The following is a 14,521-nucleotide window of genomic DNA, read 5'->3' on the forward strand; positions in this document are numbered from 1 at the left end:
ATACACATAATTGTCATGGTCTACTATCACTATGACCATCAACTATTCCACTAGATAGTAATACATTTTTTTTTTCTGATCCTCTGCTGTAAATAGGATGAGTAAACTCAGAATAAAGGTTGCAAAGGTTTCTATTATAGTTCTGTAATTCAATGCAGCAATTTCAACGTGCCTAAATTAGGGGCAGACATTTCAAGATTCAGATGTATTTATAAACATTACTTCCCTGGTTCTATGCACAGAAATGCTGAAGTTATTAACGATTTGATCTCTACCCACATGGCTTATTCTGGAGACTGGCAATGCCATTATTTATTTCTGAGATGGCTTTAACTTGATCTCAAAAAAAAAAAAAGTTTTGTAAGTCACTTCACTTATAAATTGTTCACCAAAAGAATCTTGACTTTTATCCATTGATGGGTATTCTCTATTTTATAACAGACTTATTTATATTGAAATCTTATTCTGTTGTTGTTTTACTTTAAATAGGCTTTTTTTAGAGCAGTTTTAGGTTCACAGCAAAGTTGGGTGCAAAGTGTAGAGAATTCCAGCACATTCCTACCCCCACATATGCACAGCCTCCCCCATATCAGCATCCCCCTAGAGTGCTCCATTTGTGATAACTGATACACCTGCAGTGACACACCATTATCGCCCACAGTTCACGTTGTGGTTCAGTCTGGTGGTGCACATTTCGTGGGTTTTGACAAATGTAAAATGACATGTATCCCTGTGATAACATTACACACTGCCCTAAAAATCCTCTGTGTGACACCCCCTCATCCTCTCCCCACACCCCAACTACTGATCTTTATGGTATCTCTATAGTTTGGCTTTTCTGGAATGTCATATAGTTCGTATTGTGGACGTTTCAGATTGTTTCACTTAGTAAAGTGCATTTGTCTCCCCGGTGTCTTTCCATGGCTTGATGGCTCAGTTCTTTTCTGCGCTGAATAATATTCCATTTCTGGATATACCACAGCTTATTCTTTCACCTACTGGAGGACATCTTGGATAGTTCCAAGCTTGAGCATTTATGAAGAAAGCTGCTATAGACATCCAGGTGGAGGTTTTGTGAGGATCTAAGCTTTCAGCTCATTTGGGTAAATAACAAGGAATAAGATTGAGGAATCATATCATAGATAGTGTTTAGTTTCATAAGAAACTGCCAAACTGTCTTCCAAAGTGGTCACACCATTTGCACTCCCACCAGCAATGAAGGAGCATTCCTGTTGCTCCACATGCTCACCAGCATTTGATGTTGTCACTATCCTGAGTTTTCACCATTCCAATAGAAGATGTTGTTTTCTTCTGGTTATGTTTAGAGAGATTCATGATAAAAAGTAGTTGCAATTTCAAAATTATACTAGAAGCTGGGCATGGTGGCTCACATCTGTAATCCCAGCACTTTGGGAGGTGGAGGTGGGAGGATCACCTGAGGTCAGGAGTTCAAGACCAGCCTGACCAACGTAGTGAAACCCTGTCTCTACTAAAAATACAAAAATTAGCCGGGCATGGTGGTGGGCACCTGTAATCCCAGCTACATGTGGAGGCATGCACCACCAAACCCATTTAATTTTTATATTTTTAGTAGAGATGGGGTTTCACTATGTTGGCCAGGCTGGTCTCAAACTCCTGAACTCAAGTGATCCACCACCCACCTTGGCTTCCCAAAGTGCTGGGATTACAGGCATGAGCCACCAAGCCCAGCCTCTAGTAACTAATTAAAACAGTGTAATAGTGGCCCAGGAAAAGACATGCTGACCAATGGAAGAGAGCAGGGAGGCCAGCAACAGAGTCATGTTATGGATGTGTCCATGGGATGTGCCGTGGATGGCATGTCAGATCAGCACAGAAGGAACCCTTCATTGGCTGGAATTGGAAAAACTGGTCATCCACAAAGAAAAAACAAAATCAAACCCCTATCTACAGTTGGGGACAGTGGCTCACACCTGTAATCCCAGTACTTTGGGAAGCCAGGGTGAGCAGATCATTTGAGCCCAGGAATTCAAGACCAGCCTGGCAACATGGTGAAATCCCATCTCTACACACACACACACACACACACACACACACACACACACACACACACGGCAAGCATGGTGCTGCACCCTGTAGTCCCAGCTACTTGGGAGACTGAGGCAGGAAGATTGCTTGAGCCTGTAGGGGCAAGGCAGTAGTGAGCCCTGATCATGCCACTGTACTCCAGCCTGAGTAAGAGAGTGAAATTCTGTCTCAGAAAAAAAAGAAAGAGAAAAAAACATCCCTATCTTACACTATATGCAAAAACCAACTCCTGATGAATCAAGGTTCATCTGTCAAAAACAAAACTTAAAAATTCCTAGTATAAAATGTGGGTATCAAGTACGGGATAGAAAAGGATATTTTAAACATAAAAACGTGAACTAAAAGAACTATCAATAAATTGAACCATATTAACAACTTTTGTGAATCAGGAAGACTTAAAGTGAAAAGTTACAAACTGGGAAACATGTTGTAACATTCCTTGGGTGGGCATGCCTTGTGAATGTCTTTTTGATCCAGCCATTCAGCTCTGTGTATGTCTGTGTGTCCAGCCAAGAGAATCTCTTGCCCACGTGCAACGCAAGACAGCAAAGAGAATGTTGCAACACGCTTCCAGAGATCAGAAGCCTGGAGACAGTCACAACTGTAGGTGGAACTGTGTCTTTATTTGGAAAGAGGTCATTGTAGATGTGACTGGTTGAGAGGAGGTCACACTGGAGCAGCGTGGTTCAGTTTTGTTTTTTGAGACAGGGTCTCGCTGTCACCCAGGCTGGAGTGTAGGGGTGCCATCGTGGTGGTGCTCAGGAGAAGGGAGGATGGCTTGAGCCCAGGAGATCGAGGCTGCAGTGAGCTATGGTCATGCCATGGCACTCCAGCCTGGATGGGAGAGAGACACCATCTCTAATTAATCAACTGATTTCTAATGTATTCTCATATTCGGGCCTACTGGGAGCTGGACCATTATGTGCTTTTTATTTTTGCAATTTAAGCTTTCAGTTTCCCCTTGTTATGACATTTTCCTTTGGTTAACACTATTTTTCCCTATAATTTGTTCCTATAGTCCAAATCCAACATCACCAATCAATATTTTCTGAGCTCCAAATTGGAGCATCACAGAAAACGAGTATGTGAGAAGGGGAGGATACACTGCACCTGCACGTCTCTGAAAACATAAGTGGGTTTCTTAATATAAATTTTTTTTTACTTCTAAAAAATTAGAGATGGGTCTCAAACTCCTGGGTTCAAGTGGTCCTCCTGCCTCAGCCTCCCAAAATGCTGGGATTACAGGCATGAGCCACTGGGCCTGGCCATAAATGTGAATGTACAGCATAAGCAGCATGAAGGGAGCCATGTAATAAAATGTGGAATTCAGCATGTGCTCTGCCTCTTCCACCATGTCCAATGCTGGGAATGCAAAGCGGAAGCTTACATGGTGAAAATCAACACACACGCAGACACACACACACACACGCAGACACACACAAAGACTTGCACAGACACACGGACACACACACACACAGAGACAGGCACAGAGGCACACAGACACACACAGAGACACAGAGAAACAGAGACACATGCACAGAGACACACCAAGATACACACAGACACACACACACACAGACGTGCACACACAGACACACACAAACCCAGAAACATACACTGATGCAGACATACACACACAGACATGCAGACACTGACACACCCAGACACACACACTGACACACACACACCGAGACACACATACACACACACACAGCCATACCCAGATACGCGCGCGCGCACACACACACACACACACACGCACACACACACCGAGAGTCTATTTTTAATAATGTTTGGTTTTCTATCAGGCATTTATAAAGCAGGGCACACCCTCAGAAGTTTAAAGTAACAAACGTGGCCAGCACAGTGGCTCATGTCTGTAATCTCAGCACTTTGGGAGGCTGAGGTAGGAGGATTGCTTCAGCTCAGGAGTTCAAGACCAGTATGGGCAACATGGTGAAACCCCGTCTGTACAAAAAAATTTAAAGTTATCTGGGTGTGGTGGCGCACACCTGTAGTCCCAGCTACTCGAGAGGCTGAGGATGGAGGTTCGCTTGAGGCTGGGAGGTTGAGGCTGCAGTGAACCAAGATCCTGCCGCTGCACCCCAGCCTGGGTGACATAGACTCTGACTCAAAAAAAAAAAAAAAAAGTAACAAACACAACAGCTTGAGAAGCGCATGGAAGAAAAAGAATGGGGATGTCACATTTGGAAATAAACCTCCCTGCAAGAGTTAAACCCACTCTGCAAGCGGCACGCAGACAAGTGGGACGAGACAGAAACGCCATCTGACAAGAACCACAGAGGCTGTCACAGTAAGCGACAGCCCGGCTGTGCTCTGCATCACTGGGTAATTATGAAAAGCGCTGTAAAACTCACTGACACAGAAAAGCCCATGATAAAAAGTGAAGCATGGTTACGAAAGAGTGTTACAGTATAATCCCCCTTTTAGAAAACATTTGAAAGGATACATGACAAAACGTCAACAAGTTACCTCTAGTGGGGGGACGTGTGGTGACACTGTCTTTTAATTATTCAAAATTCCCACACTTCTAATACACAGCATGTGTGACTTCTTCATTTGGTGGGGAAAAGGTCAGACGTCGGGAAAGAGAGGAAGCAAAAACAAGTGCTCTCCCCCAGACCTACGGCACTGCCCACCTGGCTCTCCTGCCCGCTGGTGTCCGAGCTGCGCTTCCCAGCCACATGGTTCCCATCCTTCACGCCTGGGCGGCAGCTGCTGCACGACCACCTGCTTGACCCTGACAGCAGGTATCACTGGCTTTAGGCACTGCAGCTCACACCTCATGCTTACTTACTGGAGAAGCCCCTGAATCCTCTTCTCCTGCCTCGTTAAGAGCCCACCAGCATGGGTGGAGCTGGCGCCTGACATTCGCAGTGGCGGCTCACTCAATGGATGAGTCCGCCGAGGGGCTGGATGACGAGGCTTTGTGGTGGCCACAGGGCGACCCTCCCTGTCTTGTTCTCTCCTCTCCACCTACCTCCATCAATCCCACCCCATTTCTAGCCCCCAAGTTCTCTTCCTTGAGGTTCCCACAGAACATTTAATAAACACTGGGGACACGAGAGCAGAGACAGGGCCCTTGGCTTCATAGCAATTCGACTAGGCAAGCAAAGTTACAACTGCAGATTTGCCATGCTGACTAGGGCAGAGGGAAGTCTGTGACGTCTCCAGTCAGACATCTGCTCACCTAAAGTAAAAAAAACCAGTGAGTGAAGTCTAAAGAAGCTAAAGCATTCACTGGTAGGACTGTCTTCAGGAAGGGGAAGTGTTCTGAAAAGCAGCATGCACACAGGTGTCTCATCTCCGGGTGCACGTGACCAGAGCATACAAGGCCTGGTAGCAAACGTGGAGCAGGGGAGACACATCAGATTTGAACAGGACTCTGATCCCTTAACTAAAGGCAAGTGGTTAGGTGCAGTTTCCCTCCCCTCCATGCCCTCAGCTTGAAGGGTAAAGGTACTGCGGGGAGTTAGGATGGGTGCTGTCCTAGACAGGGAGGGCTTAAGTCTCATATTATCTTGCTGGGCAGGATACCCACAGCCCCAACGTGGCAGAAAACATTGTACACGATGTCTGACAGATTGCTGGCAAGAAAAGCTGAATTCCTCCCTCATTCCATTTGCTCAGCAGGTAACTTTTGTGTTCCTGGTCTGTTTTGCAAAAGAAACCAGAAATTCTCTGTCCTTGAGTTCCTCCAGGTGAAGTTAGCCAGGAAACCAGTCCTCTTTGGAGGCTGTTTTAGTCTCATCTTTTCTAGACATTTTATGATTGATGATTAAAAAAACCCCATCCTAGTTTTTCAAAAACTGGCTCTCACAAATTGAAACTGCTCTCCAACACTTTACCACTACCAGTTTACCGATTTCACATTATATACAGACAAGACCCCTGCATTAACTGCTTTTCCTTTGTGACTCTGCTAACAAGCTGTTACTAGTATACAGTAACCTTGCATAAAGCTTCTAAGCCCTCCGTTAAGACACCAGACTTCAAAAAATGAAGAGCAGACTTTTCCCATTTGTACAATCCAGATAGAATTGACCCCCTCCCCTCCCCTCCCCTCCCTACCCACAAGATAATAATCTCTGCTAACCATTCACGATTTCCTAAAGCAATACTAGAGATGATTCAGAAAATCCAGGCAAAGTAGAAGCAATATATTTTGCAACAATTATTCTTCCAATAAATGACTTGTAAATCTCTCCCACACCATGTTAGACAGGTAAGTAACATCACTTCCAAATTTCAACTGTTACATAGAAGATCCAGAATGTCAACACCACTTGCATTCTACACAAGGTTACAAACAACACATATACCTTAAGTTCAAAATATCTGAATGAAAGGTTTCATCCCAATCACGGGAAAAAACTTCCCATCTCACACAGGCTGGTTAGAAGCTGGTTCTGAATACAGTGTCACACAGCAATTCAGATCTTAAGACACTCGAGGACTGTTGCCAGTTAATACAGTTAAGTAGAACTTTATTCAGCTTCACCTTTTTCATTTTTCCATATAAGTGATCCTTTCTACACCTTTTAAGGTAGGAAAGTAATCATCTCCAGATAATCAGACATCTAAAGAAAACTTTGGTAAACTGGACTATTAGTAGTTAACTGCATGAGGAAAAAATAGCTCCTATTTTTAAGATTCCTAACTGCTACAAGAATAGCGTTGATGGGATCGAACTCCTAATTAGGATAAAGACCTAATTCATTTTTAAATGTGGAAAATATACAAGATAAATTAAATGTTTAGTCTGATAAAAAAGTTTCACAAGCTGTTCTCTGTTACTGAGAAGTCCCCCCACCCGCCCCGCCACTGCTCCACTGCACCATGTTCCTAGTATTTCATCCACGTCCTGCTACGCTGCGCTGCCCTACAAATCCTCAGGGCAAAAAAAAAACCCAAACAGTATAGTGTGTACTGCTTAAGAACTTAATGTTAAGACATCTTGAAAGTCCGGGAGTACCTGAAAACTGGGTAAACATGGACCATTTTCCTTGAGTATCAACTTTACACTAAGCATCTGACATTCAAACAGAAAAGTGCAAAATTTAGACTTTTTAACACCAAGAATTCCCAAGCTCCCGCCATCCAGACATTCCATCCTGTTTGAAGTTATCAAAACATTAGTTTTGCCATAAAACAAAACCAAGTATTACTCTTAAAATATCTATTTGGTATGTACAAACCACATTTTTGTTGACAGGTCACAAATCTTGAGCAGGTTCTTCCCAAGATGACCCTACCTAGCCAAAATGAAGGTGGAACAGACATTGCTTTAGTTTAACTGCACTAATATTTACACCATTTAACTCTTCTAACCTAATAGTCTGTTGACCTGTCAAGACACAGCTCAAATGTACAAAAATAAAAAGTAAACATAGGGAGAAATTAACCTAATAGATTTCAAATTAAGTGACAGCAAGGCAATCCAAACATTTACATGGCATAAATTTCTCTATTTTAGTGGTTTCAAAATGCTACTTTTAAACAAGGGATGAGTTCACTTGGTTAGATATTTGAAATACAACTTTATTCTGATTCTAAACGAAAAGGAATGGGAATGACAGTAACAAACAAGATTTCACCACTGAATATTGTGATGTGACTGCAGCAGTCTCATATCTGAAACTCAAGGAATCAACTGCGTTCCAAACAGCTAAATATGCAGGTCCAAACAATGAAGGTATATTTTAAACTGCCACATTCACTCCGAAGCCCACTCATCTCCTTCAGCATCCCACAGATGAAGCACATGTTCCGCTTAGCTAGATAATAATGAGGTGGCACACACGCTGCACCGCTGACATCACAGGACAGCTGCCTATAAAACTAGACTTCTGACGCTGGGCTCCTGCTTCATTCTCACAGGTCATCATCCTCATCCGGGAGAGCAGTTGTTTGAGCAACCTAGATGAAGAGAGGAAAACTGTTAACACTCCAGATCAAAACTGCCAGGAATAAACAAGCCAAACAGAACAGCCTGGACAGCAAAGCGGCCACAATACCTCTAAGTCGTGCTCATACTGCGCTGCCAAAGCTGGGTCCATGACAACCTCTGGCGGGGCAAGAGCAGGCATGGCAACAAATTCCAAATTAGGGTCTCCAATGAGCTTCCTAGCAAGCCAGAGGAAGGGCTTTTCAAAGTTGTAGTTACTTTTGGCAGAAATGTCGTAGTACTGTTTAAAAAAGTAAAAATTAGTTTTTAAAATTGATTTTCCTAGAACATTCCAAGATAAGAAAAAGATTCTTGGTGGGGCATGGTAGTGCATGCCTGTAATCCCAGCACTTTGGGGGGATGAGGTGGGAGGATTGCCTGTGGCCAGGAGTACAAGATCAGGCCTGGATAAAAGATCAAGACCTCATCTCTACAAAAAATAAATTAGGTGGGCGTGGTGGTGAGTGCCTGTGGTCCCAGCTACTCAGAAGCCTGAGGTGGGAGGACTGCCTGAGCCAGGAGTTCAAGGCTGCAGTGAGCTATGTTCATGCCACTGCACTCCTGCCTGGGCAACAGGGCAAGACCCTGTCTCAAACAACAAAAGACACACACACTTCAGTTGACCAACCCTGACAACAGTGAAACCCCATCTCTATCAGTCTTTAAAAACAATAAAAATAGTACAAAGATAAAATTATTTCCATATATAATATACACTCTGGTCAATTTCATGGTCTTACATATCGTCTCCCCTAAGAGAAATAACTCAGAAGTTTTCATTTTCACACACCTGAAGATTCTTCTTTCGGTGGAAGACAATGGATTTTGCCTTCACTTTCCTGTCCTTAATGTCCACTTTGTTGCCACACAACACAATGGGGATGTTCTCACACACTCGCACCAGATCTCTATGCCAGTTAGGCACATTCTTGTAAGTAACTCTGGATGTTACATCAAACATTATGATGGCACACTGGGCTGAAAGGAACATTTGTGGTAATTAGTACACTTAGTTTACTACACCAGTGAAGAATGCTAAGAACCAGTCTAGGATTCAACTAGTTACAGTCTTAGACCTGAGTCTCCTAGCTCTCTTCCTTCACTTTCAATTCTAAAAATGTTAATTCACAATTCTTCCTAAGCAAGATGAGCTGACCCTGTCAAACCTCCTTGATATACTTCATCATAAACAGTACTCTCATCCCAAAAAGTATCTCAAGTAGATTAATGATAAGTGAGATTCTGGAGAACCGAGCTGCCATATTCTGAGGGTAGAGCCTGGAAATACATTCTTCAGAAGGTCTTTAAATGGCATGGCTGACTACACCAGGAAATATTCCTGTCTTAAATCTAGACAGGCCAAGCAATGTGGCTCATGCCTGTAATCCCAGCACTTTGAGAGGCCGAGGTGGGTGGATCACCTGAGCTCATGAGTTCGAGACCAGCATGGGCAACATGATGACTCCCCATTTCTACAAAAAAAAAAAAAAATTGGTCAGGCACAACGGCCTGAGCCTGTAGTCCCAGCTACTCCAGAGGCTGAAGTGGGAGGATGGCTTGGCTCAGGAGGCAGAAGCTGTAGTGAACTGAGATCACACCACTGGGCCACATAGAGAGACCCTGTCTCAAAAAATAACAAACCCAAATAAAGTCTATATATTCACCTGCAGGGACAGCCATGGTATAGTTGAAAAGGCAAGAAACCGCAACTTTTTGGTTAAAGAATTTTTTGGGGAAAATTCTTGTGTTTATTCGTACATGCTAAAGGAAAACAAAAGGCATGGAATGATTCCAAATAATGTGTTATCAGCAAAGTGAGGTTCCAGGAGAGATGAGTATTTCCTTTACTCCTCTTTTTGGTATAATGAACGTTTTCCTTGCAATTTTTAAAAGTCAATCTATTTGAAAAAATACTCTCCGCAACTTAGTACAAACAATTTAACAAGAAATCAGCTAGTCTTGCATAACACTTGCTAAGATCCCTATCTTCTCTGGTCTAGTGTCTCGTGTTTTTTAATGGAGTAGAAGCAATCATTGATCACTACGCCAAAATACATACATGAACCTGTTTTCGTATGCTGAACTGCTGTAACAGCCTGTTATTAACTATGACATGTACACAGGGTAAGTCATAGATTTTTCTAAACCATGCCTAGCATGACACAGCATGCAAATGACACAACTTTCATAAAATTTTCCCCTCTGCCACCAAAATGGTGGTCAACTCCCTGAAGCTCATGTTTTTTAACCCAAAAATGACACAATTCCCATTACAGTATTAAGCACTGTTTATTGGAACAGACCTGATTTTCTATAACCTTGAAGACTGAAGTACACAAAACCTCTCAAAAACGGTTCAGCAAGTTAGAAATGCTTACCTTGGATATAATAGCCATCTCTCAGTCCACCGAATTTCTCCTGGCCGGCTGTGTCCCACACATTGAACTTAATGGGTCCTCTGTTAGTGTGGAACACTAGGGGATGAACCTCAACACCCAAGGTGGCTGAAACGGAAACGATGCCATTGAGTGGACGCATTTACCCACTTCTCACCATGTCCACAGACAAGGTTTTCCCGCACATACCTACATACTTCTTCTCAAATTCACCAGTCAAATGACGTTTCACAAAGGTCGTTTTTCCGGTACCACCATCACCAACCAACACAAGCTGTTGGAGAACACACTTTGGAAGTAAACCCCAAACACTTCCCCTCTCAAGACCCCAGAGTCACGGAACCGTAACCGCCACCACTTAAAACAAAGAATGTGGATGCGGGGCCCGCTACAGCCATCGTGGGCCCGGGAGGAGGGACCCGCGAGGCGCACGCGGTCCGGCCCGGCCGCCTCCCGCCCTGCAGGGTTACCTACTTTAAACTGGACCTGGGGCTCTCCCTGCGCAGCCATCGCGGCGTTCCTGCGGAGGCAGAGGACGGAGACGAGCGCTCGCGCGGCCCCGCAGCCCATCGCGGCCCCGCTCCCGCGCCCCCCGCGCCCCACGTGCCCGCCCCACAAAGGCCTCCCGCCCGCGGCGCCATGGCGGCCGGGCCTGGGAGCGGGAAGGCGGCGGGCGGGGCCGGCATCCGGGTCGGCGGGACCCGAGAAACGACGGACGGAGGGGTCGGGATGGAGACGAGACCGGGACCGGGACCGGGATGGGAGCGGAGGATGAAACCGGGGTTCGCGGGGGCGGGCGCCGACCCCACGCCCGTCTCTTGCCCCGGCCCGGCCGGGCCCGCGCCACCCACCTACTCACAGCCGCTCGCTGCCCCGGGGCCGGCCACCAGCCCGGGCCCTGACCCCGGCCACGGCCCCTGTCCCGCCGCCGCGGCCCCCGTCCCCACCCGGCGCTGCCCGGCCAGCCGCGTCGCTACCTTCCAGAAGCGTCTCCGCGCCCGTCCGACTGAGGCTGGAAAGATGGCGGAAGCGCAATTCAAACGCCGGAGACGCAGCCGACGCCGGCGCGCGGGCAGGGGCGGGGCAGGCGCGGGGCGGGGCTGACAAGGGGCGGGGGCAACGGCGCGGCGCCCGCCCACGTGGCCCGCGCGTGCGCGCACGCACGCAACCCGGCTCGGTTGGCCGCTCCCGCGGTCCCAGAGCATAGGGTGGGGCAGTAGGCGCGGTGGACCGCGTGGGAGGGCAAGGCGGGAGCGCGCACGCGCGCCGACCCGCGGGTCCCACGTGCGCCGACACCCAGGGCGGGCTCCCGGGCGCGCATGCGCCAACAGTGAGGCGGCGCGCTCATGGACCGGAGATGCTGGGCGCGGCCAGACAAGCGCGGCTCTGCGGCCTCCCCGGCGGGAGGCGGGATTCGCTCGGGCAGACGCGGTCAGGCGCGCGGCTTCCAGGCGCTGGCCAGCCTGTTGTTTTCTGCGCCCCATGGGGTGAGGGTACTTAGAGTCCCGGGGCGTAGGGTGAGCGCAGGACGGGTAGGTGACAGAATGAATGAATGAATGAATGGGTCCTAGGCCGGGGTCAGCCCGCGCCTGTCTCCCCAGAGCTTAGCTTTCACGCCCCCAGGCCCAGGGGCAGTTGGAGAGCGAGGCATCAGAGAGGGATGCGCCCAGCCAGGAAAACAGGTACTTATTTCCCTTGAGACGCAGTCCCGCTGTATTGCCCAGGCTGGTCTCGAACTGCCAGGCTCACACAATCTTCCCGTCTCGGCCTCCGAGTAGCTGGGCCTACAGGCGCACACTACATCCGGGCTAATTTTGTTTTTTAATTTGAGACACAGGATCTCACAGTGTCTGCCAGTCTGGCCTCAAGGGATCCGCCCTCTTCGGCGTCCTAAAGCGCTGGGATTGCAGATGCAGTCACCGTGCCCGGCCATAGCATCCCTTCTCGCAGCGTTTCACAGGTCGGCAGCCATGGCGGCCGCGTCCTGCAAACGAAATGATGAAATTTTGTTTGCAATATGGGCGGGTCTTCCAGCGCTAGTTACCATCGGGGGCGGAGGGAGGAAGTGCTCGGGCTCCCAGCCCCCTGTGGGGCTGAAGCTGTGAAGAGCTCAGGCCAGGTTGAGCTAGAGGGACCCACAGGGCCTTCCTGGGCGCCTCTGCCGACATGCAGACAGATAAAGGCCCAAATCAGCGCAGTCAAACGCCTCAGAAAAGAGATCCCCGTGGGGAAAGAGCCCCAGGGACCGAGGGGTCCGCCCTGCAGTCACGAGCACATTTGGCGAGTCCGGTGGGAACCCCAGTGACGCAAACTGCACAAGGCGGGCGAGAACCGGCCTGCTGGAAACCCAAGTCCGAGCTCCCCCAGGACCCTCAGGGGAGCGCCAACCACCTCTCAGACGCTGCTGGTGGGAGAGCAGAATCTAACAGCAAAACGGGAATGCCCATTGCTTGTGACCCTGGATTTCCGTTTCTCGGGAGAGGCCCTGAGGTGAAACTCATGCCTCCTGCATGTGCACAACATTTAATGCTATAGAACATTGAAAAGGGAAGATGGTTATCTGTCTGAACAGGTTAGACAGATGTCAAAAGGATAATGTTGAGAAAAGTGATAATCGCTTTATAAAGCCTAGGCCACCTGTAATCTCAGCACTCTGGGAGCCCGAGGTAGGAGATCCCTCAAACCCAGAAGTTCCAGGCTGCGGTGAGCAATGACCGCACCATTGCATTCCAGCCTGGGAGACGGACCAAGACCCTGTCTTCAAATATGAATACATAGGCCAGTCGCGGTGGCTCACTCCTGTAATCCCATCACTTTGGGAAGCCGGGGTGGGCGGATCACATGACGTCAGGAGTTCGAGACTAGCCTGGCTAACATGGTGAAACCCCGTTTTTACTAAAAATACAAAAAATTAGCCAGGCGTGGTGGCATGCGCCTGTAATCCCAGCTACTTGGGAGGCTGAGGCAGGAGAATGGCTTGAACCTGGGAGGCGGAGAATGGGCTGAGATTGCACCATTGCACTCCAGTTTGGGCAACAAGAGCGAAACTGTCTTCAAAAAAAAAAAATCAATATGTAAAGCCTAACACTATATGTAATTTTACCTAGAGGGAATATATATATATATATATATATATATATATATATATATATACACATATTTATAGCATAATGCCATTTATATAATATTTTTACAAATACACATAGAACAAAAGCATATTGGTCATTTTAAAAAAAGCATTTTTTTAATTGACTGCGAGGATCTATACACTGTATCCTGATGGTTATTCAAGAAAGGGTAGAAAGGAGTGTGATGGAACTGAGCATAGGAGTCAAACAAGACTTTACCTACAATGTTCTATTTTTTTCTTCTTTTTTTGAGACAGAGTCTCTCTTTGTTGGTCAGGCTGGAGTGCAGGGGCGCGATCTGGGCTCCCCACAACCTCGACCTCCCAGGTTCAAGCGATTCTCCTGCCTCAGCTTCCTGAGTAGCTGGGATTACAGGCCTGCACCACCATGCCCGGCTATTTATTTATTTTGTTTATTTTTTGTATTTTTAGTAGAGACGGGGTTTTATTATGTTGGGACAGGCAATCGAGTGGTCACTTCGGCAGCACGTATACCAAAATTGGAATGATACAGAGGAGAATTGCATGGCCCCTGCACAAGGATGACAATTTTGTTTTTTGAGATGGTGTCTTGCTCTCGTCACCCAGGCTGGAGTACAGTGGTGCAGTCTTGGCTTACTGCAACCTCTGCCTCCCGGGTTCAAGCGATTATCCTGCCTCAGCCTCCTGAGTAGCTGGGACTACAGGCAACTGCCACCACACCCGGCTAATTTTTGTATTTTTAGTAGAGATGGGTTTTCACCATGTTGGCCAGGCTGGTCTTGAACTTGTAACCTCAGGTGATCTACTCGCCTCAGCCTCCCAAAGTGCTGGAATTACAGGTGTGAGCCACCGTGCCTGGCCTTGCAGAGTATTTTATAGGCCAGGTATTTTGTACACTGTCGTTTCATTTGTATTTCTCTGATACTTCCTCATCATTAGATACAGCTCATGCAGTTTGGGTAGAGAAACCACAGAATGATG

General features: G+C 47.2%; 1 protein-coding gene and 1 non-coding gene across 3 annotated transcripts; one reads left to right on the forward strand and one right to left on the reverse strand.

Annotated features, from left to right (window-relative positions):
• Positions 1-6,227: 6,227 nt before the first annotated feature.
• On the reverse strand, positions 6,228-11,529 carry RAN (RAN, member RAS oncogene family). Of its 2 annotated transcripts, XM_017504509.2 has the most exons (7): positions 11,409-11,529; positions 10,906-10,951; positions 10,621-10,705; positions 10,414-10,539; positions 8,826-9,013; positions 8,106-8,276; positions 6,228-8,007 (listed from the first exon to the last, which is right to left on the reverse strand). In XM_017504509.2, the coding sequence occupies exons 2-7, from the start codon at positions 10,939-10,941 to the stop codon at positions 7,963-7,965; spliced, it is 651 nt and encodes a 216-aa protein (XP_017359998.1). In that variant the 5' UTR covers positions 10,942-10,951; positions 11,409-11,529; the 3' UTR covers positions 6,228-7,962. The 2 variants fall into 2 exon arrangements, with proteins under 2 accessions (XP_017359998.1, XP_017360000.1); XM_017504511.2 differs by lacking the exon at positions 10,906-10,951 and having other exon boundaries at positions 11,409-11,500.
• Positions 11,530-14,028: 2,499 nt separating this feature from the next.
• Positions 14,029-14,136, forward strand: LOC119467730. The gene has a single exon (XR_005196326.1). It is a non-coding gene; the product is annotated as a U6 spliceosomal RNA (small nuclear RNA).
• The last annotated feature ends 385 nt before the right edge of the window (positions 14,137-14,521 follow it).

The sequence above is a fragment of the Cebus imitator genome, unplaced genomic scaffold, assembly GCF_001604975.1.
Source record: "Cebus imitator isolate Cc_AM_T3 unplaced genomic scaffold, Cebus_imitator-1.0 Scaffold323, whole genome shotgun sequence".
In the NCBI taxonomy this organism is placed as follows: Eukaryota; Metazoa; Chordata; class Mammalia; order Primates; family Cebidae; genus Cebus; species Cebus imitator.

Excerpts from the sequence above, each read along its gene's own strand:
- RAN (XM_017504509.2), bottom strand. The coding sequence starts at position 10,941 with ATGGCTGCGCAGGGAGAGCCCCAGGTCCAGTTTAAA. Across the intron at positions 10,706-10,905 it reads AGCCCCAGGTCCAGTTTAAA|CTTGTGTTGGTTGGTGATGG; the intron begins GTAGGTAACCCT and ends GTTCTCCAACAG. Across the intron at positions 9,014-10,413 it reads AGATGGCTATTATATCCAAG|CCCAGTGTGCCATCATAATG; the intron begins GTAAGCATTTCT and ends TGTTCCTTTCAG.